Source organism: Serinus canaria, chromosome Z (assembly GCF_022539315.1).
Source record: "Serinus canaria isolate serCan28SL12 chromosome Z, serCan2020, whole genome shotgun sequence".
Taxonomy (NCBI): Eukaryota; Metazoa; Chordata; class Aves; order Passeriformes; family Fringillidae; genus Serinus; species Serinus canaria.
In genome coordinates this window covers 75,198,570-75,223,764 of record NC_066343.1, presented here as the reverse complement: position 1 = coordinate 75,223,764, position 25,195 = coordinate 75,198,570, and the positions used below count along the sequence as shown (strand labels likewise).

Sequence of the window (25,195 nt, the reverse complement as noted above, 5' to 3'; positions counted from 1 at the left end):
CCAAACCTAACAGGGCCCCTAAAAAGATGTACCTGTTTCTCTGCCCTGTCCAACACGCTGTACAGCAAAGGTGGCATCAGGTTCTCCACTGCCTTCCCCACATCCCTGCGGAACGAATCGCTGGCTGGGAGGCAGCTGGGGGCAGGAACAGAGAAAGGAAATAATAATAACATTTTATAATAACATTCCTTGCATTTAAAGAGTGATTCCTACAGCAGGACATGGCTGCTGCTCCCATGCTCTGATGATATGAGGGTAAGGAAGGAGTTCCCATATGATTTATGTGGGATATCCACGATAAAACACTATCTCTACCCAGAACAAACACATCTGCACACCATGAAGATGTCAGAAAGAAAGTCTTGGATTTTATTCCTGCCATTTTTAAGCTCTTTGATGTCAAATTTTGAATTAATTTTATAGCTTTGTATTTACATGTCTTCCCTTACTGGACAGTAGCTCTTCAATAAACTCAAATCAATCAAAAATTAAACAAAGGAGGTATTTTTCTGTTGAGTACCTGGCTGGTAATTTATAGATGAAGCTCTGTCCATCCTCTGTCCATACAATCACTTTATCAGCTGCCACAAAGTCCCCACCAGTCCAGGTCTGCTCATTCTCACTGGGCACTGAACATAAGAGGGAATAATCTCCAGCATCAAAGACCTGAGAGGAAACAAAGTCTGTGGTTACTAACCAATTAATGAAACATTAGAATGCCCAGGCAGCAGCTGATTTGGGGTTCAGTATCACAGAATCATGGAACAGTTTGGGTTGTTAAAGACCTTAAGGGCCATGTTGCTCCAAACCTTCCCACGGGCAGAGATTTGGGTTAAATATCTAGAAATACAATAAATACATGTATATTTACACTAAATACATGTACATTTCAAAGCAGAGGTACACTGCAGAGACCTGGAGCACCTCCCCCGGGATGTCTGATGTGGCTCAGAGGGGGTTCCTGAGGGAGCAGGCCCAGGGCTGTGCCTTACCCTCCAGTACTTGGAGCAGACGACGAGGAGCGAGCGCTGCGTGAAGGCGCAGAAGGAAATGCTCTGGCAGTTCTCGCAGTAGATGGGCTTGGACTCCTCCTCAAACACCGGCGTGGTGTCCTGCAGCACACAGAACCAGCCCTCAGCACCCAGGAAATGCCAAATGACAGGGAGCTGGACAGAACCCCATAGAAGGAATATTCCTGATAACTGTATGGTCTGCTCAGCAAAATATTAACCCCAATCACTACACGGTACAAATAAAAAACTGAGTTGGAAAACTGGACAGAATCCTACACTTCATTTGGAAATTGGTCAGAATATCAGGACCAGAACCCTCCATCCCACCAGGAATTGCCACTAATCCAGCAGCCTGTGCCTACCTGCATCCGACTGACTTCGGAGGTGATGATCCAGACCTTCAGGATGCCAGTCACGGACACAGCCACGACAGTGTCCTCTGGGAAACACAAAATGAGCCTCAGGCACAGAGAGCTCCTCACCTGGGCACAGCTGAGCATAAATGAAAGCCTGATCCAAGCATTCCCGGAGCGTGTGCTTCCAGATGGAATGGTTATTTGTCAAGATGGAACAAGGAATAAGTGAAAGGCACTAGCAGGAAACCCTTCATAGCAGAGCTCATTGCCAGCTGTCCCAGCAATTTATTTGTTCTGGGGATAAGAGCTGAGCTTTCCCACGCCAGGATTTTGGGAATGCCCAGTTTACAGCTTGCTGAGCCTTAACTCAAGAGAAAAAAATCCCGTCCTTTAGTCGGGATTTTCTCCTCAGTGTTCCCCACACCTCTCAGGAATTCCACTCTCCACAACAGGAACACCCCAACAAGACACTCGTCTGCCAGAAATTAAAGCCCACCAAACTCACACAGTGAGCAGAACCAACCCAGTCTGTGCCCAGGTGACACTGCAGCTGATCCAGGATTCCCAGGGAAGCAGTGCCCAAGGCCAGGCTGGACAGTGCCTGGAGCAGCCTGGGACACAGGGGAAGGTGTCCCTGCCACAAGAAACAATCACCTTGTGTCCTGTTGGAGCGGATGATGGCCATGGAGCTGATCCAGTCAGGAGAGATCTTGGATATCAGCGAGTAAAGAACCTCAAGGCTGGTTGCATCCACCACCAGAATTTCAGGGTAATGCCCATGGCACAGGAGCCTCCCTTCCCGCTGCGTGCCGACCGTGAACTGGTAGAACTGCAGGGATGGGGGCAGACACAGATTAGAATCCCTGCAGGACAGGCATGAAACCATCCAGGCCCTGAGGTGTGTTTCCCAAAGCCACTTCCCTCCCTGCCACTGCTCCCACGCTCACCTGGATGCCCGTGTGTGCACAGGCCAGCTTGGTGAACTCGATGCACCTCCCATCGTTCACATCCCACAGGCACATCTCCCTGAAACACAGGGAAAACACCACATGGAAAACAGGCCAGGCTTCCAGCACTTCAAACCCTTCACACTGCAGGGAACTTCCCTTCAACCATTTATTAGGGATTAGGTCAGCTGTATTTAGAGAAACTCAAAATCAACTGGACCTTCCAGTCCTCCTAAATCCACACAACCTCCTGTTTGCTGTGAGGATAAATTACAGAACCTGCAGGAGTTCAAATGAGCAGCCATTACCCCCTTCTACCTGCTTCTACCACTTAACTGCTGCTCTCTGATTAATAAATCAAACCAATCAAAAAATAAAATGTACTTGCTGAGGAATTTTCTCTTGAGGATAAAAATCAAACACAATGTTGAATATATGGATAAACTGGGCACAAATTCCCATTATTGCACTTAATAATAATAAACACTTGGAAACTCACCCACTCTCTGATGCACTCACTATATATTGCTTTTCACTGGAAGCTGAGGCCTTGGATAAACAAGTAACTGAGGCTGTATGACCAAAGAGCAGAGCTCTGGGATTGATCTGGGAGCAGGGAAAGAAAACAGGGAGTCAAAATCACACAAATGACCAGAATATCCATATCCCAGCTTTCTACTTCATATGTTATATATGCATTAATATGTGCACACACAGTTACTTAACTCAGCAGTGGATGGATCATCTTGGAAGATTTTTTACTTCACACAGGAATAAGAATTTGGGAGGAAAAAGCATTTTGCAAACTGCTCCAAAATATTTACAAATCAGGAGCTGAATTTGGCTCAATTCAATTTAAATTGAGTTTGGCCAAATATAAAAGACTGTGTTGCACATTAAGAGTTTTTCCCATAAATCCATAAATAAGGGGAGACCTCAGAGCCCCTTCTAGTGCCAAAAGGGGCTCTGAGAGAGCTGGAGAGGGACTTGGGACAGGGAATGGAGTGCCAGGAAAAGGGGGAATGGCTTCCCACTGCCAGATTGGGTATTGGGAAGGAGCTCCTTTTCACAACACAATATTAAGCAGCTCAACTAGAAAACAACCAGTTTGCAGCATTGGAACGAGTTTAAAAAGGTGCTGCTCCTGTAGGAAGCCCGAGAGCCAAACGCGCTCTTTGTAAGGTGTAAGCGCTGTGGGCAGGGCGGAGCAGCTGCCCGAGCACGGGGAGAGGCAGGACAGGCCGAGGGGGCATTGTGCCTCCATTACCTGCAGGTCAGGAGCCAGGTCCCAGAGGCAGATCTGCCCGTCGTGGCAGCCGGTGACGATGACAGAGCCATCCACGAGCAGCAGGGAGGACACGCAGTGCGTGGGGGCGCGCCGGCCCCACAGCACGATCGGCAGCACCAGGCTGTTCCCGGCCATGGCCGCCGCGCGCCTGCAACCCCAACAGCGCACAGCATCAGCCCTGCCCGGGCTGCTCCTTCCCTCACGTCTCCTGCTCCTTCCCTCACGTCTCCTGCTTTTTTCCCCTCATGTTTCCCGCTCTTTTCCCCTCACGTTTCCTGCTCTTTCCCTCTCAGGTTTCCTGCTCTTTTCCCCTCACGTTTCCTGCTCTTTTCCCCTCACGTTTCCTGCTCTTTCCCTCTCAGGTTTCCCGTTCTTTTCCCCTCACGTTTCCTGCTCTTTCCCCCTCACATTTCCTGCTCTTTTTCCCTCATATTTCTGCCATCTTTTCCCCCTCATATTTCCTGCTCTTTTCCCCTCATGGTTTTGCCATCTTTTCCTTCACATTTCCTGCTCTTTTCCCCTCATATTTCTACCATCTTTCCCCCTCATGTTTCTGCCACCTTGTCCCCTCCTGTCCCTGCCGTTCTGCCCCCTGATGGTTCCCACCATTTTCCCCTCACATTTGGGAGATCCCAGGATGCAGCAGATGGGGAGCAGCAGACGGACAGACAGACATGACCCCCCAGGTATGAGGCAATGGTGCTGTTTATTTACATTATGGGGGTGGGAGCGAAGGCTGCAGTCTCTCAAAATCCAAAATATTATCCTTCAAACCAAGAGTAAAAGGTGAGGGCCGAACAGCACATCCCTGAGCACACAAGGATTTTTGCCCAAACCCCTCTTTTGAGAGTAATTTTGAAGTTACAAATGTTTTAAGCCCTGAGGCTGAAGCGGTTTTTATTCCCCTGATGTTGTTATGTCCCTGCTACACAGACGTTCATGTTGGAATATGGAATATCCTGCCTTAGGTGAAATCAGCCTTGTATAATCCACTGACAAACTGGGTGCTGGCCACTCTCCAGCAGGAAATGGGTCCAGCACTATCTTTACAGCAACGTTTTGGATATTCTGAACATATTGACACAAAAAACACTGTGGAATTTCACTTGTCCCTGGGCCAAAACGGTCTCAAAGACTGGGAATAGAAACTCAAGTTGTGGCAATAAAACCCACTTGAATTTGCACAAGATTTAAACCCCACAACAACCCTCTGTTTATGGTAGCAACATTCCCAGCTTGCCCAGCACTTCCACGCTTTTAGAACTGAGGTTTTCTTATCGGTGAAAAGGTCGTGTTAAATTAATAACCAAACACTCCTTGTGGATTATCTTGTGGAGGTTTCTGCTCTGGACTCACCCCAGCTCAAAGCAGAGCTCTGATTTAGAGGAGCATGAGCACACCAAAACAGGCAGGATTCGGGGAAGAACTATTTTAAAGGATGTGTGGTTTTGTGGGGTTTTTAATAGCTATATCCACGGGGTTTTCACAGGTCTGTAAACCTGTTTCACAGCACTTCAGAGGGAAAAAATCTGAATTATGACAGAAAAATAAAAGGTCACTCCGACCTGCACAACCTGTGCCAGCACCCGGATCTATCCCAACAGGAATCCCTGTCATTTCTCATGCCTGTAAAAGCACAGGAGTTGTTGCTCCGTTTGGTGAGTGCTGCCACCCTCTGCAGCCAGAGAACTGGAACGTGACTGTGTGCGTGGAAAAAAGGGGGAAGGGAGCGAGCAAGGGCAGGGTAATGAATGGCTAAGGATTACACATGGCTCCCGGGAGGCTCCTGACAAGCCAGCGATCAGCTCTGGGGTTTCCACAAAATCCACAGCACCGAATCAGTGATATCACATCAAATGACCCTTCCCAGGGAAACAGCTCTTTTCTGGCAGCCCAGTGGCCCATCCTCACTAAAAGCTATTTAATTAAGAGCTCGAATGTGATGATCAGGATCAATAAAGACCAAAAATCCAGTGTTTCTGCCCATTGCAAACCACACCTGGCCCTGCAGAGTTAATTGTTATGCAATGCTGGATCAATTGCTCTGTCTAGACCATCACAACACAGGAAGAGAAATTAATTCAGCATTTTAAACAACATTTTAAATAAACCAAGAGCTACAATTAAACCAGGCTTCATTTGCAGGGAAATCATTATAGTAATGGAATAAAAGCAGGAATAAAGTGTCCAGATGCAGCAGAACAAAATGCAAATATCAACAACAAGAACAAAACCGCCCACAGCAAACAGAAATACCCAGTCCATTTCTGTGAGGAAACAAACCAAAAATGACTAAAGCAGAGCTGAGAAACACCAACGAGCAACACAAAAATCCCTTCTGCTGTCCTACTGCTCCCAGTTCAGGGAACAGGTCACAGTGTTCTTGTGTCACTGGGCTGTCAAAAACAGCTGCATTTTTAAATAAACGCAGAAAGTCCCCTGCTGGGGCCAGCATTGCTGCTTGAGATCCTGCACTTAACAACTCTGCATTTAAAGCCACTTGTGAGCACTTCCCAACCCACACACTCTGAATAAAGAGAATTTTCAAAAGGAACGTACAGGAGGGTAGCACAACACACAAAAGCACTAGGACACAACTAACCCTAAGAGACACCAGATTTTCCATGCAGAAACCACATTACCAACCCCCTGACAGTCCCATTTCAAAGGCAGCTCTCAGAATATTTCACAGCAAGGCTCTGGGAGAGAGAGGAAAAACAAAAACTACCTCTTTCCTTCTAGTTTTTGACTGTGGCAGCGTAAGGCCTTCATAAAGAACTTCCTTTTCAGGAAAAGCCACATCTTAATTCCCCAGGAATTTGGATTGCAGAGCTCAGCCCCAGCACACACCAAGTGCAGCCCCTGGCAGCACCAAAATCCCTTTTTGTCTGAAAACAATCAATAATTCCATTTTTTGACATCAGTGATGACAAAGTACAGGAGCAAATCAGCACTGCCCCAGTGCCAAAGGGGCCCAAAAGCAGGCAGGGAATCACTGCACACCAACTGCCACCACTCAGAACTGCCCCAAACCCTCTGTGTCCTGCTGAAAAGGGAACTTGCAAACAGAAAATGGAGATGCCACGAGCGCAGTTCCTCCTCGTAATACTTGTAAATTTGTCTCTGTCCACAACTGCCAAAATCCTGGTTTTCCTCCCCAAACACAATGAAGCAGGCACGTGGAAAACACCTTCCAAAACCAGGGTTTTTAAAATATTTCAACAGAAAGCAATTATTTAAATGAGGAAATGAATCAAAAAACTGTTAACTAATGTGTTAACCTGGCAGAACAACCCAGTGACTCTTTGAGCTGCTCTGCTTGAAGGTGGCACTTAGGCACATGTAATAATCCCGGATCAGTTCCTATTTCAGTAAAGCCACTAAACTGATTTTTCAAGTACACTGAATCCAAGACTCAGCCAAACCCCTTTGCAAGCTGTCTACCCAGAAATCCCCAGCGTGGATTTTTTACAGCCAGAAAAGCCCCCAGACAGAACAAACCCACGGGAGGAAGAGGTGAAACAGAAGGAACCGCACTTCTGTAGCTCTTCCCAAATATTTGTATTTCCAGCAAGGAATGAACTCATCCCAGGATATGTGTGCACACTCCAATAATCTGCCCCCAAAATACAAATAAACAGCACTAAATAGTGTTAAATAGTATAACATAGCTATGAATGGGCTATTTATGCATTTTAGGAAAATGCAATGATTTTAAATTTAATGACAGGTTAGACTTTCTAGTTGTTACTTAGGGATGGAGAGAAGGGACCTTTGAGGGAGGGAGAATACAATGAGAACACCTTCCCTGGGTATGCAGGAGCTTCCAAACCTACACAGAGAACAAAACACTAATTTGGGACACGAGACTGGAGTTAATTAACACCTTCGGAAGCCACTTGCAGGTTTTCCCGGTGCTTAATTTGATGAGACACTGAAGCCACAGTAATTTCTCCTGTTTCGAACTGTCACAAGGGACAGTTATCCAAAGCAGCTGGAACGCTCCAAATCCCATCCCTGGGTGCCGAGAGCACCCGGTCTGGCATAGGAAAGGGAAATAAAACCGGGGAAGGCGGCGAGGTAGCAAAAAATCGGCATTAAAAGGAATTTAATCCCCCCAACGGATCCATTCCTGCCAGGAGCCTCTCCTTAGGTTAAGCTCCGTTAGCAGCGATGGAAACCTCCATCCATTAATAACCCGGTGCTCGCTTTGAGCGGAACCCTGACGGAATTCCAAACCCCATCCTGCTCCGTTACCGCTGTCCCGGGATCTCTGGGTTCCCTGGGCTCCGGCCCGGCCGAGTGTCGGTCCCGGAACGCCCGGCTCCCCGCGCCTCCCGCTGCCGCAGCCTCCTCAGCGCTCCCGGCGCAGCGGATGCTGCGGGGCCTGCGGACAGCCGCGGGCTCGCCCCACGCTCCCGCTGGCAGCCAGCCGCTCTCCTGCCCCGGTCCCCGGTCGCACCTGTTCTGTCCCGGTGTCAGTCCCGGTGCCGGTGGCTGTCCCGGCCCTCACGTGTCCCGGGCGCCGCGGCCCCGCCGCGCTCGGTGCGGCAGCGGCCGGATGACAGCGCGTCCCGCGACACTGACGCAAAGCTCCGGCCGGCGCGCTTGACGGCAAGGTGCCGCCGCCGTGGAAACCCCCGGGTGACGCTGAGGGCGCGCAGGGAAGCAACCGGTGATTACTTGCTTAAAAATTCATAAATTAGCGATTGCTGCGAGGCTTTTGAGTTACAGCAGGCGAGACTAGAATGCTGGGGATATTTCTGGTGTTTAGCAGAAAACGCGGAATTATGAGACATCTTGAAGTGACATTATGTTGTGTTCTAAAGTACGTTGGGAAATTGTCGGGAATGACGCTGCAAATGGGAGCGGAGAAACTCCTGGATTTAATTTTGGTTTTGTTTTGTGGTGATTACTAGCACTTATCTCTTCTTTCCCCCTTTTTGGCTTCAGCGTTTATTTCAGAATTCTTTTCCGTATCGCGACAGCGCGACTTTATTAAAAAACCATAATTTAAGTAAAGTGACAAAAATTGACATCAGTTCTGCCTGCAAGACAGAAGGGCCATCCCCATAACGTCACCAAAAAACCGAGTTGAGGACGAAACTAATAGTACATTTTTATGTTGATATTGAAAGTCCCGTCTCCCCTCACGGAATTCCCGCGCTTGCCCGTTCCCAAAATGGCCGCCGGGGCGTCGCGCCCTCACGGCTTGCCCGTTCCCAAGATGGCGGCCGGCGGCGTCGCTGCTCCCCGCGCTGCCCTGCCCCAAGATGGCGGCCGGGCGGGAGCGGAGCGGGGCGGCCGCGCCTGCGCCCGTCCTAGCGGTGCATGCCGGGCGTCCTGCCCGCCGTGACGCTGCACATCGCACCCGGCACCGCCACCGGGGCCCGCGGCCATGGCGGGCGTGAAGGTGATCGCCAACGACACCGAGTTCCAGCCCGAGCTGAGCGCCGCCGGCTCCCGCCTGGCCGTGGTGAAGTTCACCATGAGGGGGTGAGTGAGGGCGGGGTGCGGCTCCTGCGCGCCCCTCCCGCCTCAGGCTCCGGGAAGGGCTCCGCTGTTCCCCTGGTTTTATTGGGGGTTCCCCGGCGCGGTTTGTAGCGTGAGGGGCGCTCCGGAACGCGTCAGTGCAGCCACAGCATCAACGCCTTTCTAAGTTCCGTGATTTTTAACACCGTGTTCCCGGCTCCTGGGATAAATTCCCGGTTTTCCCGCCGAACCCACTGCCCGCGGACCAGTCTCAGGCGCTCTGAGGGAGCGGGGGCTGCGCTGGTTTAAAGCCCCGTTAAAGGGCAGGAAACTGATGGGAACAAGGCACGGACAACACTGAAACCATCTAAAAACTTGGGAAAACATCTTTTGTCCCATAAAACTTGGTTGGATCCGCACCCCTTTTGCCCAGGACAAGTAGATTATCCTTTTTCCCCTGCTCAGCAGGGCGGTGCGACTGTGGTGAAATCGGAACGAATTTGTCACCAAATAAACCTCGACATCTGAATTACTCCCGTTAATTTATGAAATTAGGGAGAGTAGTGATAATCTCGGGGCTTTGGGGGTTCATAGGGCACCTCATTATTTTGTGGCTGCTGCCTCTTAGTTATGTGTGGTTTTTTGCCAATTTTCTACGTCGGGTTTTTTGTATTCCACTTTTTGTTTCTCTTTCTCAGTGAGAAACTCCCTTTACAGGAATTGGTGCAGCTGAGCACTTGCTACACTTTTGTAAAAAATACACATTTTCATCCAAGGCAATGCAATGAAACCAACTCTGTCCTCCCAGGGCCAAATAAATATGGGAATAACTGGTTACAGGCGTAAATGAGATTTATTGTGGGAACAATGTTGACCATGAAATATTTAAGTTGTATGTCAATATAATTTTTTCCCAGGATGGACTAATGATAGGAGTATTTTTTTTGCCCTCCTTTGTAACACTTTATTGTAAATAAAGACAATAAATTGCAGATTCCCAAATGTCATCCTTCATTGTATCAGCAGCTGGCAGCCAGGTAGAGAGAGGCTGATTTTCCAGCAGGCTCTCAGGAAGAGCAGGAACTTTCTAATCCCAAAAAAGAAACCAGGAGTAGAATTGAGTGGGAATGTCCCTCTGCCCACAGGTGCGGCCCTTGCCTGCGGATCGCGCCCGCCTTCAACGCCCTGAGCAACAAATACCCACAGGCAACGTTCCTGGAGGTGGACGTGCACCAGTGCCAGGTGTGTGCTCCAGAGCCCTCCTGCTGCCCAGGGAATGGGGAGAGGGGAGGGAAAGGCTCCAGAACCTTCCTGCCTGGGAAAGGGCTGGGGCAGGATGGGACAGGAGAACCAGGGAATGGAGAGGGAAAGGCTCCAGTGGTGTCTGTGCCTCTCGCTGTGCCTGCTGCAGCACAGGAGCCCTACCAGTGACCTGTCCCAAACCAGGAGAGCTAAATCCCTCCTAGGGAGAACTATGGGACTAGGTAGCTGTCAGTGGTGCAGGTGAGACTGACTGAAGCACTGATGGGGTCTGACATCTGCTCCCAGGGCACGGCTGCCACCAACAACATCTCAGCGACGCCCACGTTCCTGTTCTTCCGGAACAAAGTGAGGATCGACCAGTACCAGGGAGCAGATGCCGTGGGCTTGGAGGACAAAATCAAACAGCACCTGGAGAACGATCCTGGCAACAGCGAAGACACAGACATCCCTAAAGGATATGTGAGTATCTCCCCAGAGCTTTATGGGGATGCTTGTGTAGCTCGGGTGTTGAAAATCCACGGTTTTCAAATAGTTGGATTTCAGGCAGTGCTGCCCAAGAAAATCACTTGTCTGGGCTTTCTTTCCCAGAGAAAATGTAAATATTGACATGTAGATGTTTCCTAAGCATGAAGAATCTCCCTGGTCATTCTGTGTGCCATGCCGTGGCTGTCCCAGCTGTGAACAGCTGTGCTCTCTGTCCCCAGATGGATCTGCTGCCCTTCATCAACAAGGCTGGCTGCGAGTGCCTCAACGAGAGCGACGAGCACGGCTTCGAGAACTGCCTGCGCAAGGACTCCTCCTACCTGGAGTCCGACTGCGACGAGCAGGTGTGCTGGACATGGCTCCAGGGGTCTGCAGGAGAGGGTGTGCTGGCCATGGATCCAGGGATCTCCTCCTGAGGGGCTGGGAGCCTGCAGGAGAGGGTGTGCTGGCCATGGATCCAGGGATCTCCTCCTGAGGGGCTGGGAGCCTGCAGGAGAGGGTGTGCTGGCCATGGATCCAGGCACAGGAGCATTTCCTGGGCAATAAGGGCAGGATGTGTGGAGCAGGGGGCAGTGCCCACATTCTATTCCAGAGCTGCCTTTTCCCTGTCTCCTGAGCTGAGTTGGTTCCTAGTGCAGAAACCAGTGTGTAACTGTGGTTTTTTTCCTCCACAGCTAAACCAGTGTGTAATTGTGGTTTTTTTTTCCTCCACAGCTGCTTATCACTGTAGCTTTTAGTCAGCCTGTCAAGCTTTACTCTATGAAACTTCAGGGGCCAGACAATGGTGAGTGCTGCAGGTAGAATTATTTCTCTGACTGACAGGCAGAGATTTGACATACAAATCAAAGGATTTCTTATAGATTGATGCACCAAGTATTTCTTATCGTTTGATACACACAGAGAAGTATTTCTTATACATTGATACACAAATCAAAGTGTTTATTGACAACTAGAAGGATTTGTTGTAAAAGTATTTCTTATCATTTGATGCACACATAGATTTACTGTCGATTGATATGCAAACAGTGGTTGTAGTTTGACACACAAATGGAAATATTTCTTGTAGATTGGTACAGAGATATTTACTCTAGTTTGATACACAGGTAGCAGTGTTTATTGCAGTTTGATCTACTCATTAGAAGTATTTATAGTTGGTAGCCTGCAGAGAGACACCTGGCTGCAACTGCAGGCTGCAGTGAGATTCACTGCAAGCTTCCCCATGGCTTATAGTAGCCCAGTGTGCCCAATCTCCTGGCCCGGCTCCTGCCATTCCCACATCCCTGTCTGTGTCCCAGGGCAGGGGCCCAAATCCATCAAGATCTTCATCAACCTGCCACGCTCCATGGACTTTGAGGAGGCGGAGCGCAGCGAGCCCACGCAGGCGCTGCAGCTGGGCCCCGAGGACATCCGGGAGGATGGCATCGTCCAGCTGCGCTACGTCAAGTTCCAGAACGTCAACAGTGTCACTGTGAGTGCCACAGGGGGAGTGTCACTGGTACTCAGAGCCCAGGGGGCTGGCACTGCTGGGCAGTGTCACTGTGAGTGTCACTGGTACTCAGAGCCTGGGGGGCTGGGTCACAGCGCTGCTGTTTGCTCAGCTCACACATCTGGAGCAGCTGTGCTGTAGGTATCAATGCAGCCATGCCATGCCAATCCTTTTTTTGGCTCTTTTCCCCCCGTGCAGTTGTTTGTGCAGTCCAATCATGGTGACGAAGAGACGACGAGAATCACATACTTCACATTCATTGGCACTCCAGTGCAGGCCACCAACATGAACGACTTCAAACGAGTGAGTGCCTTGCTGGGGGAGCAAACACTTGGGGACACCATTGCTGTCACACTCAGGGCCACATGTGGGGCTTTGTCCTGGCTTTTCCTGAGCTTTCTGCAAGCTTTCAGTGATCACCTTGGTACAAAGAAATGGAAAGAGCTGAACACACGAGGGGCTGCCAAATTGGAGTTTAGCTCTTGATCCAGAGCCTCTCCTGCCTCATCAGCTCAGCCTTCCCTCCTCTCCCTGCTCCTTCAGCCCCTCTCTTTCCCAAATCCTGTCCCATTTCCCAGGAGCTGAATGCTCAGGTCCCCCTTTTGCACATTCTTTTCCAATTTTTTTGGCCATTTCCCATTCTTTTCCCATTCTCTTCTCATTATTTTCCTTTATTTTTTTGCCATTTCCCATTCTCTTCCCATTATTTCCCATTTTTTTCCCAATTTCCATCTTTTCCAATATTTTTCCCATCTTTCCCCCTTTTTCTCCTGTTTTTTCTACTTTTCCCCTTTTTTTTGCCTCTTTATTCCCATTTTTCCCCCAAATCCCCATTTTTCTCCTTTCTCCCCATTTTCCTGCCTTTTTTCTCCCTTTTTCCCATTTTTTTTTTCATTTCCTCAACAAAACCATTTTCCCCCTGTACAATACTTCATTTTTCCCCCCCCAAATTCCCCTTTTCTCCCCAAAATCCCAACAAATGGGGATTTGGGGTGGGGGAAAAAAGGGAATTTTGATGGGAGAAAAAGGGAATTTCGGGGAAAAGAAAAGAGAATTTTTCGGGGTGGGAAATTGAGAATTTTGGGGTGGAAATGGGGATTTTTGAGGGGATAAAAAGAGGAAAAGTGAATTTTGGAGGGAAGGAAGAAAGAGGAATTGAGGGAGGAAGGATGTTTCTGCTGGGTGCCAGGCTGGCCTGAGCTGGGTTGAGGCTGTAAGCCCGGCCTGGCTAAGCCCAAAGCTGAGCCTAGCCTGGGGTTCACTGTGCTCTTTCCTCCCACAGGTAGTGGGCAAAAAGGGAGAGAGCCACTAGGAAGGACAGAAGGACAGAAGGACAGCCACTGGAAGGCCCTCTTCCCTCTCTGCATTCCTGGATAAGTGCTGACCACAAGCAGGGACTGTCCCTTTGATTTGCTGCCATTCCCAATAAATCATTGCTTTAGCTGGAGCTTCTTCCTCATCTCCTCCTCCTCCTCCTCCTCCTGCTGCTCCTGCTGCTGCTGGATGTGTAAATAAAAGCTCTGACTTTTGCCCAGGTGCATTTTGTCCCTGCAGGAACCTTGAGGTTCCCAAGGCTGCCCCCAGAGCTGCACGTGCCAGTGGGGTTGGAGCTCCAGCCTCATCCCTAAAAGCACAGCACAGGCTCTGGCTGACATTTGGGGTTCATCCCCCCCAAACCCTGCAGAGCAGGAACCCCAAAACCCCAGCACAGAGTGCAGGCTCTGGCTGACATTTGGGGTTCATCCCATAAACCCCAGCACAGAGTGCAGGCTCTGGCTGACATTTGGGGTTCATCCCATAAACCCCAGCACAGAGTGCAGGCTCTGGCTGACATTTGGGGTTCATCCCATAACCCCCAGCACAGAGTGCAGGCTCTGGCTGACATTTGGGGTTCATCCCCCCAAACCCTGCAGAGCAGGAACCCCACGGGTTCATCCCTGGGAGCAGAGAGGAGGAACCTGATTTGTGTCCATCAAATTGATTTGTGGCCATTTCTTTGCATTGATACACAAAGAGAAATATTGATTAGAGATTGATACAGAAATAGAAATATTGATTAGAGATTGATACAGAAATAGAAATATTGATTAGAGATTGATGCACACAGAGAAATATGAATAGAGGTGAGTACAATATGTTTATTATAGTTTGAAACATAAATAGAAATATTGATTATAGATTGATACAGAAATAGAAATATTGATTAGAGATTGATACACACATAGAAATATTGATTATAGACTGATACACACCCAAGTGTTTATTATAGATTGATACCCAAATAAAATATTGATTATAAATTGATACACATATAGAAATATGAATAGAGGTGAGTGCAATATGTTTATTATAGTTTGAAACACAAAGAGAAATATTGATTATAGATTGATACACACCTAGAAGAGTTTATTATAGATTGATACACAAATAGAAATATTGATTATAGATTGATACACACAAAGTGTTTATTATAGATTGATACACAAATAGAAATATTGATTATAGATTGATACACACAAAGTGTTTATTATAGATTCATACACAAATAGAAATATGATTAGGGGTGAGTACAACATGTTTATTGTAGTCTAAAACCCAAAGAGAAATATTGATTATAGATTGATACACACAGAGAGGTGTTTATGGTAGATTGGTATAGAAATAGAAATATTGATTATAGATTGATACACACCTAGAAGTGTTTATGGTAGATTGATACACACATAGAAATATTGGTTACAGATTGATACACACCTAGAAGTGTTTATTGTAGGTTGATACATACATAGAATATTGATTATAGACTGATACAGAAATAGAAATATTGCTTATAGATTGCTACACACAGAGATATATTGATTAGAGATTGGTACACACCTAGAAGTGTTTATTGTAGAATGATACAGAAATAGAAATATTGATTATAGATTGATGCACATATAGAAGCGTTTATTATAGGTTGATACACACATAGAATATTATTAATTGATCCAAAATTTATTGCTGTTTGATGCACAAATAGAAATATTGATTAGAGATTGATCCACACCTAGAAGTGTTTATGGTAGATTGATACACACAGAGAAATATTGATTATAGATTGATACACACATGGAAGAGTTTATTGTAGATTGATACACACATAGAAATATTGATTATAGATTGATACACACAGAAGTATTTATTGTAGATTGGTACACACCTAGAAATATTGATTATAGACTGATACAGAAATAGAAATATGAATAGAGGTGAGTACAATATCTTTATTATAGTTTGAAACATAAATAGAAATATTGATTATAGATTGATACAGAAATAGAAATACTGATTAGAGATTGATACACACAGAGAAGTGTTTATGGCAGATTGGTATAGAAATAGAAATATGAATAGAGGTGAGTGCAATGTGTTTATTGTAGATTGATACAGAAAGAGAAATATTGATTAGAGATTGATACACACCTAGAAGTGTTTATTATAGGTTGATACACTCATAGAGTATTATTAATTGATCCACACTTTATTATAGTTTGATGCACAAATAGAAATATTGATTAGAGATTGATGCACACATACAAGTATTTATTATAGATTGATACAGAAATAGAAATATTGATTAGAGATTGATACACACATACAAGTATTTATTATAGATTGATACAGAAATAGAAATATTGATTAGAGATTGATACACACCTAGAAGTGTTTATGGTAGATTGATACACAAATTAAAATATTGATTGCAGATTGATACACACAAAGTGTTTATTATAGATTGATACACAAATAGAAATATGATTAGGGGTGATTACAATATGTTTATTGATACACAAAGAGAAATATTGATTCTAGATTGATACACACAGAGAAATATGAATAGAGGTGAGTGCAACATGTTTATTGTAGTCTAAAACCCAAAGAGAAATATTGATTATAGATTGATACACACAGAGAGGTGTTTATGGTAGATTGGTATAGAAAGAGAAATATTGATTATAGATTGATACACACCTAGAAGTGTTTATGGTAGATTGATACACACATAGAAATATTGGTTACAGATTGATACACACATGGAAGAGTTTATTGTAGGTTGATACATACATAGAAATATTGATTATAGACTGATACAGAAATAGAAATATTGCTTATAGATTGCTACACACAGAGATATATTGATTATAGATTGATACACACAGAGAAATGTTTATGGCAGATTGGTATAGAAATAGAAATATGAATAGAGGTGAGTACAATATTATAGATTGAAACACAAATAGAAATATTGATTAGAGATTGATACACACCTAGAAATGTTTATTATAGGTTGATACACTCATAGAATATTATTAATTGATCCACAATTTATTGTGGTTTGATACAGAAATGGAAATATTGATTAGAGATTGATACATACACAGAAATATTGATTGGAGATTGATACACACAGAGAAATATTGATTAGAGATTGATACCCAAATAGAAATATTGATTAGAGATTGATACCCAAATAGAAATATTGATTATAGATTGATACAGAAATAGAAATATTGATTACAGGTGGATACCCAAATATTTCTTGTAGGTTGATGCACAGATAGATTTCTTATTTATTTCATATTTATTCATATTTATTTCATATTTCTTCTTATTTATTTCATATTTCTTATCCCAGACTGACCTTCTCTACACAAATCTGTATTACCTATTGATAATTGATTGCTATGCAGATTATCTATTAATTATAGCTGGACCCACTAATTGTTTATTCTAGATTGACACAGAAATGGGAATATTTCTTATAGATGTACAAACATTTAGTGGGAGAAATCTTTCAATTTGGTTATTTTATTTTGACACACAAAATTAAAAATTATTTTTTAAAATTATTTTAAAAAAAGATTTAAAAATCAGAGGAATGGAAAAATAGAAAAAAGATTAAAAAAAAAAAAAAACAAACCCAGAAAAATAAAATAGAAAAGAAAAACCAAAATGAAATAAAGAGAAATCAAAATGAAATAAAGAGGAATCAAAATAAAGATAAATCAAAATAAAATAAAAATCAAAATGAAATAAAGGAAAACCAAAATAATAAAAAATAAAGAAAATACACCAAAAATCAACCCCACCAAATAAAAATGATTTCAAAATGGAATAAATAATTTAAAAAGAGAAATAAATAGGAAATCCCATAAAATAATAAAAAACCCATCGAATGGAAATAGAAATAATTCAAATTAAAATTAAATTAAAAATGAAACCTCCCCCAAAAATAAAAATAGGGAAAAAAACCCGACGAAAAATAAAAATAAAATGAAATTAAAATACCCCAAATTTAAAAAGAATAAAAATAGCAACAAAAGCACAAAGAAAAACCCACAAAAAATAAAATTTAAAAGCAGTAAAATTATAAAAGCTCCCCAAAAATGGAAAAAATAATTGAAAATTGAAATAAAAGCAGAAAAAACCACAAAAAATAAAAATAAAACATTGAAGTAAAATTAAAAATAACAAAATAAACCCAGCAGAATAATCAAAATTTAAAAATGGAAAATGAATTCAAAATAACCAAATGTTCAAAACCTTCCCAGGAAATATTAAACATAAAATAGAAATTAAATCAAATAAAAAACCCAAACAAAATAAAAATGAAAATTGGTTTAAAAGATTTTAAAAGGAAATCATTTGAAAGAAGGGAAAAAACTTTGAAAAACCCTAAAAAAATCTCCTGAAAATGAGAAATGAAATGAAGAAATTAAAATAAAATAAAATGAAATAAAATAGAATAAAATAAAATAAGAAAATAATAAAAATGAAATGAAATGAAATGAAATAAAAATTAAACTAAAATAAAATAATAAAATAAAAGTATTTAAAAATAAAATACTAAAAATAAAATAAAATAAAATAAAATAAAATAAAATAAAAATAAAATAAAAATAAAATAAAAATAAAATAAAAATGGACCCCACAAGGAAGAAAAATCAATAAAGTTGGGATAGAAAAAAATAAATTGAAATAAAATGAAATAACATAAATAAAAAATAAATAAATTAAATAAATAAAATAAATTGAAATTAATAAAATAAAATATAATAAAATAATAAAATAATAAAAATAAAATAAAATTATAAAAATAAAATAAAATAAATTAAATTAAATGTAAAGTAAAATCAAATTGAAGTGAAATAAACATTGAAAGTAATGAAAATGAAAAAAAGGGAGGAAATAAAATATTAAAAATAAAAATGATTTTAAAAAATTAAAGTAAAAAATTCCAAATAAAATAAATTAAGAAATAATTTAATAATAAAATAAAAGCTAAAGTGAAAGAAAGGGATCAAGAATTGAATGAAAGAAAAATAAAGTAAATTAAAAGAAATAAATTAGTGATAAAAGGGAATAAAAAGAAAGTCAAATAAAAACTAAAGAGAAATAAAATAAAATAAAAAATAAAAACCAAAGAAGTTTAAAAAAGGAAAGTGAGGGAAATTAATAGAAAATATTAAAAAAATTAAAAATCAAATGAAATAAAAGCAAAGAAAATGAAATAAAAATGAAATAAAAATGAAATAAAAAATGAAATAAAAATGAATTCAAAAGGAATTAAAAATGAAATAAAAATGGAATAAAAATGAATTAAAAAATGAAATAAAAATTGAAATAAAAATGGAATAAAATGAATTAAAAAATGAAATTTTATTGGGTGAAGTGAAATGAAAATGGATGAAAATAAAGTGGAGAAATTTAAAAATTGAAATCAAATCAAATCAAAATCAATTAAAAAATGATTGATGGATCATTCATTAAATAATTAATTACTAATTAATCCCCTATTGGCCGTTAATTAATAATTGCCTGGTTAATAACCAGTAATTAATTAGCCAATAATGGCATGAATTAAAGCCTTAATTGGCTCATTGAATATTAATTAGGCACCATTTCTTCAATGCCTCATTATTAGCTGCTCATTAATAATTAATCGCTGATTAATAATTAACTGGGCCAATAAATATTAATTACTAATTATCAATTAATTATTCCGCCGTTAATATTTTATTTCCGGGTTAATTGCCAATTAACGATTCGCATTTAATTACCTCATTAATTATGAGGCAATTAATCATTAATTGATTATTAATTATTAATAATTAATAATAATTTAATTTCTTCTTGATTGGAAATTCATTTCATAATTATTAATTAATTCAGGACCGGCAGAGTTAATAATTGGCGAATTAATCCGCTAGCTGATTAATTAATAATTAGGGAATTCTCTAATTAGCTAAGGGATTTTAAACCTAATGATTAATTAGCTAATTAGTGATTATTAACTCTGAAATCATTCGTTCCATAATTATTAGTTATTAATAGATCGTCATTAATTGCTTATTAATATCTAGTTAATTAGCAATTAATAATTAATTACCTGATTATTATTTAGGTAAAGAACTAATTAATGATTTAGAAGTGATTAATTTGTCATTATCAATTAATTCTTTATTAATTAGTCTTTATGCCACGATTAATTATTGATCAGTAATTAATTATTGATGAACCACGAGGAATTAATAACTCATTAATAATGGCCTAATTAGGAATGAATAATTATCATTTCAAGTAGGAAATAATTAGAATAAAATCATTATTTGTGGAATTATCTTTAATTAATTAGCTGCTAATAATCGCATCATTAACAATTACCCCTTAATTATAATTAATAATAAGAATTAATAATATAATTAATACTAATAGTTATAATTAAGAAGTAGAATGGCTGGCTGGGAATTAGTGCCTAATAATTGAATTAGTAATCGATTAATAGATTTAATTAACACTATTAATTAATCATTAATAATGGATTAATATTTCATTGATAATTCAGGATTTTAAGGAATTAATGACGTGAAAATTTTTATTTTTTAATTTTTTTTAACCTTTTTTGGTTTTGTTGAGGGTGATTTTATTGGATTGGAATTGATCATTAATGATTTTAATTAATGATTTAATTAGCATTAATTAATGAGGGCGGTCCCTGCGGCTGCTGTGAGCGCTCCGCTCCACCAGGGGGCGCTGCAGGCCGCGAGTGCTGGGGACACGCGACACCCGTGAGTGTCACCTCCCCTTGGGACACCCGTGAGTGTCACCTCCCCTTGGGACACCTGTGAGTGTCACCTCCCCCCTGGGACAGCTGTGAGTGTCACCTCCCCTTGGGACACCTGTGAGTGTCACCTCCCCCCTGGGACAGCCGTGAGTGTCACCTCCCCCTGGGACTGGCGTGAGTGTCACCTCCCCCTGGGACAGCTGTGAGTGTCACCTCCCTGGGACACCCATGTCACCTCCTTTTGGGACACCTGTGAGTGTCACCACCCCTTGGGACAGCCGTGAGTGTCACCTCCCCTTGGGACACCCATGTGTGTCACCTCCCTGGGACACCTGTGTGTGTCACCTCCCCCTGGGACACCTGAGTGTGTCACCTCCCTGGGACAGCCGTGAGTGTCACCTCCCCTTGGGACACCCGTGAGTGTCACCTCCCCCTGGGACACCTGTGAGTGTCACCTCCCCCCTGGGACAGCCGTGAGTGTCACCTCCCCTTGGGACACCCGTGTGTGTCACCTCCCTGGGACACCCGTGTGTGTCACCTCAGCCTGGGACACCCATGAGTGTCACCTCCCTGGGACACCCGTGAGTGTCACCTCCCCCCTGGGACAGCCGTGAGTGTCACCTCCCCTCTGGGACAGCCGTGAGTGTCACCTCAGCCTGGGACACCCATGAGTGTCACCTCCCCTTGGGACAGCTGTGTGTGTCACCTCCCCCTGGGACAGCCGTGAGTGTCACCTCCCCTTGGGACAGCCGTGTGTGTCACCTCCCTGGGACACCTGTGAGTGTCACCACCCCTTGGGACAGCCGTGTCACCTCCCCTTGGGACACCCATGAGTGTCACCTCCCCTTGGGACACCTGTGAGTGTCACCTCCCCCTGGGACACCTGTGAGTGTCACCTCCCCCTGGGACAGCCGTGAGTGTCACCTCCCCTTGGGACAGCCGTGAGTGTCACCTCCCCCCTGGGACACAGGACACTTGTGTCACCTCCCTGGACACACCTGGGGACACACAGGACACTTGTGTCACCTCCCTGGACACACATTTGTGTCACCTCCCCAGGACACGCTCGGGGACACAAGGCACACATTTATGTCACCTCCTTGGGACACTCATTTGTGTCACCTCCCCGGGACACACTTGGGGACAGGAGACACAGGTTTGTGTCACCTCCCTGGGACACTCATTTGTCCCTGACTGTGTCCTAGGGAGGTGACACAAACCTGTGTGTCCCAGAGAGGTGACACAAACCTGTCCCCTGTCCCTGGAAAGGCCTCAGAGCTGCAGAGAAGGAGCAAAGGCCCCAATGGCTGAAACCCTCGGTGGGCTTGGAATTTTACATTTCTATTTCTAGTTTTATTTTATCTTATTTAATTTAATTTAATTTAATTTAATTTAATTTAATTTAATTTAATTTAAATTAAATAAATTTTAATTGTTATTTTATTGTTAACATTCTTCCCACCGAGATCAGCCCTCCCAATAACTCACACGGACACAGGAAGGGGAAAAGGGAAGGGGAAATTGGAGGTGATTTCTCAATTTATTTCATTTTAATGTTGATTAAAAAGAGACAGAAAAGCCCCAAATTGGGCACGAATTAAATCAGGCAGGGATGGAGAGCAGCCATTGTCACCCTCTGGAAGGTGGCACGGGCACTGCCTGGCACAGGGATGGAGAGCAGCCATTGTCACCCTCTGGAAGGTGGCACGGGCACTGCCTGGCACAGGGATGGATGGAGAGCAGCCATTGCCACCCTCTGGAAGGTGGCACGGGCACTGCCCTGGCACAGGGATGGATGGAGAGCAGCCATTGCCACCCTCTGGAAGGTGGCACAGGCACTGCCCTGGCACAGGGATGGATGGAGAGCAGCCATTGTCACCCTCTGGAAGGTGACACAGGCACTGCCCTGGCACAGGGATGGAGAGCAGCCATTGTCACCCTCTGGAAGGTGACACGGGCACTGCCCTGGCACAGGGATGGAGAGCAGCCATTGCCACCCTCTGGAAGGTGGCACGGGCACTGCCTGGCACAGGGATGGAGAGCAGCCATTGCCACCCTCTGGAAGGTGGCACAGGCACTGCCCTGGCACAGGGATGGAGAGCAGCCATTGTCACCCTCTGGAAGGTGGCACGGGCACTGCCTGGCACAGGGATGGAGAGCAGCCATTGCCACCCTCTGGAAGGTGGCACAGGCACTGCCCTGGCACAGGGATGGAGAGCAGCCATTGCCACCCTCTGGAAGGTGGCACGGGCACTGCCCTGGCACAGGGATGGAGAGCAGCCATTGCCACCCTCTGGAAGGTGGCACAGGCACTGCCTGGCACAGGGATGGAGAGCAGCCATTGCCACCCTCTGGAAGGTGGCACGGGCACTGCCCTGGCACAGGAGGGATGGAGAGCAGCCATTGCCACCCTCTGGAAGGTGGCACGGGCACTGCCTGGCACAGGGATGGAGAGCAGCCATTGCCACCCTCTGGAAGGTGGCACGGGCACTGCCTGGCACAGGGATGGATGGAGAGCAGCCATTGCCACCCTCTGGAAGGTGGCACGGGCACTGCCTGGCACAGGGATGGAGAGCAGCCATTGTCACCCTCTGGAAGGTGGCACGGGCACTGCCCTGGCACAGGGAGGGATGGAGAGCAGCCATTGCCACCCTCTGGAAGGTGGCACGGGCACTGCCTGGCACAGGGATGGAGAGCAGCCATTGCCACCCTCTGGAAGGTGGCACAGGCACTGCCTGGCACAGGGATGGATGGAGAGCAGCCATTGCCACCCTCTGGAAGGTGACACGGGCACTGCCTGGCACAGGGATGGAGAGCAGCCATTGCCACCCTCTGGAAGGTGGCACGGGCACTGCCCTGGCACAGGGATGGATGGAGAGCAGCCATTGCCACCCTCTGGAAGGTGGCACGGGCACTGCCTGGCACAGGGATGGAGAGCAGCCATTGCCACCCTCTGGAAGGTGGCACGGGCACTGCCTGGCACAGGGATGGAGAGCAGCCATTGCCACCCTCTGGAAGGTGGCACAGGCACTGCCTGGCACAGGGATGGAGAGCAGCCATTGTCACCCTCTGGAAGGTGGCACAGGCACTGCCCTGGCACAGGGATGGAGAGCAGCCATTGCCACCCTCTGGAAGGTGGCACGGGCACTGCCCTGGCACAGGGAGGGATGGAGAGCAGCCATTGCCACCCTCTGGAAGGTGGCACAGGCACTGCCCTGGCACAGGGATGGAGAGCAGCCATTGCCACCCTCTGGAAGGTGGCACAGGCACTGCCCTGGCACAGGGATGGATGGAGAGCAGCCATTGTCACCCTCTGGAAGGTGGCACGGGCACTGCCTGGCACAGGGATGGAGAGCAGCCATTGCCACCCTCTGGAAGGTGGCACGGGCGCTGCCTGGCACAGGGATGGATGGAGAGCAGCCATTGCCACCCTCTGGAAGGTGGCACGGGCGCTGCCCGGCCCTGGCAGGGATGCAGAGCAGTGTCCCTCGGGGTGACCCCTCCGTGCCCTCTCCCCTGGGAGCACCCCGTGCCGGTGCCAGCTGGGGGTTGGCATTGCTGCCAGCCTGCCCGCGCTCCCCCCATCGCTAGGCAACGGCTCCAAGCCGGTTCCTGCGCTCCCAGCTGGCACCTCCCACCATGTTCCCGCCGCGCAGGGGATGCGCAGCCCCATTTCTATCTTTGGGTGCCAGCGCACGGCGAGGACGGGAGGAAATCGCTGGCACCGAGCGGGCGGGGTGACACGGGGACCCCGCGCCTGGAGCTCCTCGCCGCGGGGCCGGGGGCTGCCGAGCCCGGGCCAAAATAAAAAAAAGTTGGGAGGGTTTTTTGGGATTTTTTTTTTGTCACATCCCAACTGGGAGGCGCTCAAAGAAACAAACACTTTTAATGGAGCATATGCGGGAGCCGGAGAAGGAGAAGCCTCACAATGCATCTGCTGCGGGACCAGAAGGCTCCGCCGAGGTGTGAAGTGGGAGGAGAAAAATTCCGAGTGGATGATGCCAGAGAAGATCGCAGAAATATTAAGCAGAAGGAATGTAAACACGTGGAGCTGGGAGGGCTGGCACAAAGAGCCACGGGCTTGGGGACGGAGCCTTTCCCTGCGTGTCCCTGCCTGGCACGGGTGGCACTCCACGAACCGACAGTCCCCACGATTCTCCAGGGCTCCAGCAGAGCTCTGGCACTCAGAGCTCCATTTCCCATAGGGAACAACACTGGAAACACCAACCTGGGCTGCTGATAACGGGAGGGCTCCTTATCAGTTCGATATCACCTCATTAGCCCGGCTCAGAGCTGGAGGCACGATCTGGAGCCCTTAATTCTCTGGAATATTTTCCATTTCCAGAGCTGCCTTTCTGGCATGAGCTCAGAGCTGGAAGCAGGATCTGGAGCCCTTAATTCTCTGGAATATTTTCCATTTCCAGAGCTGCCTTTCTGGCATGAGCTCAGAGCTGGAAGCAGGATCTGGAGCCCTTAATTCTCTGGAATATTTTCCATTTCCAGAGCTGCCTTTCTGGCATGAGCTCAGAGCTGGAAGCAGGATCTGGAGCCCTTAATTCTCCGGAATATTTCCCATTTCCAGAGGTGCCTTTCGGCCGCCCTGTCCCACAGCAGCCCCCGGCAGGAGCGGGATGTCCCGCCCGGCTCCCCGGGGAGGCGGAGCCCAGGGCCTGCGGCTGCCGGGGCAGCTTAGCCCGAGGTGGCGGCCTCGGAAGAGCCCGCGGCATCTGCCGAGGTGGCCGGGAGACACTTTAATGTATTCTCTGACCTTTGCAGGGCT

General features: G+C 45.3%; 4 protein-coding genes and 3 long non-coding RNA genes across 48 annotated transcripts in view; 3 read left to right on the top strand and 4 right to left on the bottom strand.

Annotated features, from left to right (window-relative positions):
* WDR7 (WD repeat domain 7) overlaps positions 1–8,197 on the bottom strand; it is a 38,066-nt gene extending 29,869 nt beyond the window's left edge. For all 25 annotated transcript variants that reach the window (XR_007780395.1, XR_007780402.1, XR_007780401.1 and 22 more), the window contains exons 1-9: positions 8,067–8,197; positions 3,584–3,752; positions 2,816–2,922; positions 2,317–2,395; positions 2,024–2,198; positions 1,376–1,452; positions 993–1,112; positions 521–666; positions 33–135 (exon numbers count right to left, since the gene is read on the bottom strand). Coding sequence is in view for 5 of the 25 variants with exons in the window: in XM_050986606.1 (XP_050842563.1) it covers positions 33–135; positions 521–666; positions 993–1,112; positions 1,376–1,452; positions 2,024–2,198; positions 2,317–2,395; positions 2,816–2,922; positions 3,584–3,739 (963 nt within the window). In the remaining 20 variants the exon portion in view is untranslated. The remainder of the gene's footprint in view (positions 1–32; positions 136–520; positions 667–992; positions 1,113–1,375; positions 1,453–2,023; positions 2,199–2,316; positions 2,396–2,815; positions 2,923–3,583; positions 3,753–8,066) is intronic.
* A 679-nt stretch (positions 8,198–8,876) lies between these two features.
* On the top strand, positions 8,877–13,838 carry TXNL1 (thioredoxin like 1). Its single transcript, XM_009099653.4, has 8 exons — positions 8,877–9,100; positions 10,222–10,318; positions 10,625–10,798; positions 11,044–11,166; positions 11,537–11,606; positions 12,118–12,290; positions 12,507–12,611; positions 13,591–13,838. Exons 1-8 carry the CDS (start codon positions 9,003–9,005, stop codon positions 13,618–13,620), a joined length of 870 nt encoding a protein of 289 aa, XP_009097901.3. The 5' UTR covers positions 8,877–9,002; the 3' UTR covers positions 13,621–13,838.
* Positions 13,839–13,976: 138 nt separating this feature from the next.
* On the bottom strand, positions 13,977–15,484 carry LOC127061015 (uncharacterized). The gene is made up of 3 exons (XR_007780412.1): positions 15,358–15,484; positions 14,767–15,000; positions 13,977–14,704 (listed from the first exon to the last, which is right to left on the bottom strand). It is a non-coding gene; the product is annotated as an uncharacterized LOC127061015 (long non-coding RNA).
* Positions 15,345–17,350, top strand: LOC127061016 (uncharacterized). Its single transcript, XR_007780413.1, has 2 exons — positions 15,345–15,485; positions 15,662–17,350. It is a non-coding gene; the product is annotated as an uncharacterized LOC127061016 (long non-coding RNA).
* Positions 17,351–18,447: 1,097 nt separating this feature from the next.
* Positions 18,448–21,728, bottom strand: LOC127061092 (uncharacterized). The gene is made up of 3 exons (XR_007780545.1): positions 21,284–21,728; positions 20,776–20,899; positions 18,448–20,473 (listed from the first exon to the last, which is right to left on the bottom strand). It is a non-coding gene; the product is annotated as an uncharacterized LOC127061092 (long non-coding RNA).
* A 147-nt stretch (positions 21,729–21,875) lies between these two features.
* LOC115485154 (skin secretory protein xP2-like) lies at positions 21,876–24,223 on the top strand. Of its 18 annotated transcripts, none has more exons than XM_050987349.1 (7): positions 21,876–22,058; positions 22,117–22,178; positions 22,894–23,013; positions 23,077–23,196; positions 23,255–23,491; positions 23,551–23,613; positions 23,856–24,223. In XM_050987349.1, the coding sequence occupies exons 2-7, from the start codon at positions 22,148–22,150 to the stop codon at positions 24,221–24,223; spliced, it is 939 nt and encodes a 312-aa protein (XP_050843306.1). In that variant the 5' UTR covers positions 21,876–22,058; positions 22,117–22,147. The 18 variants fall into 18 exon arrangements, 17 of the variants coding, with proteins under 17 accessions (XP_050843306.1, XP_050843308.1, XP_050843300.1 ...); XM_050987351.1 differs by having other exon boundaries at positions 22,836–23,013; positions 23,135–23,196; XM_050987343.1 differs by having other exon boundaries at positions 22,836–23,013.
* Positions 24,224–25,104: 881 nt separating this feature from the next.
* The window catches only part of LOC127061099 (uncharacterized), a 34,128-nt gene continuing 34,037 nt past the window's right edge, over positions 25,105–25,195 (bottom strand). Inside the window, exon 7 of the mRNA XM_050987379.1 lies at positions 25,105–25,142. Coding sequence (XP_050843336.1) covers positions 25,105–25,142 — 38 coding nt within the window. The remainder of the gene's footprint in view (positions 25,143–25,195) is intronic.

What these genes read in the sequence shown, in the direction of transcription:
- TXNL1 (XM_009099653.4), top strand. Translation starts at nt 9,003, where the DNA reads ATGGCGGGCGTGAAGGTGATCGCCAACGACACCGAGTTCCAGCCCGAG. An exon ending in TGGACGTGCACCAGTGCCAG is followed by an intron (nt 10,319 to 10,624) that starts GTGTGTGCTCCA and finishes ATCTGCTCCCAG; the next exon opens with GGCACGGCTGCCACCAACAA. An exon ending in ACATGAACGACTTCAAACGA is followed by an intron (nt 12,612 to 13,590) that starts GTGAGTGCCTTG and finishes TTCCTCCCACAG; the next exon opens with GTAGTGGGCAAAAAGGGAGA.
- LOC115485154 (XM_050987334.1), top strand. Translation starts at nt 22,028, where the DNA reads ATGGAGAGCAGCCATTGTCACCCTCTGGAAGGTGGCACGGGCACTGCC. An exon ending in CCATTGTCACCCTCTGGAAG is followed by an intron (nt 23,492 to 23,550) that starts GTGGCACAGGCA and finishes ACCCTCTGGAAG; the next exon opens with GTGGCACGGGCACTGCCCTG. An exon ending in CCATTGCCACCCTCTGGAAG is followed by an intron (nt 23,614 to 23,855) that starts GTGGCACAGGCA and finishes ACCCTCTGGAAG; the next exon opens with GTGGCACGGGCGCTGCCCGG.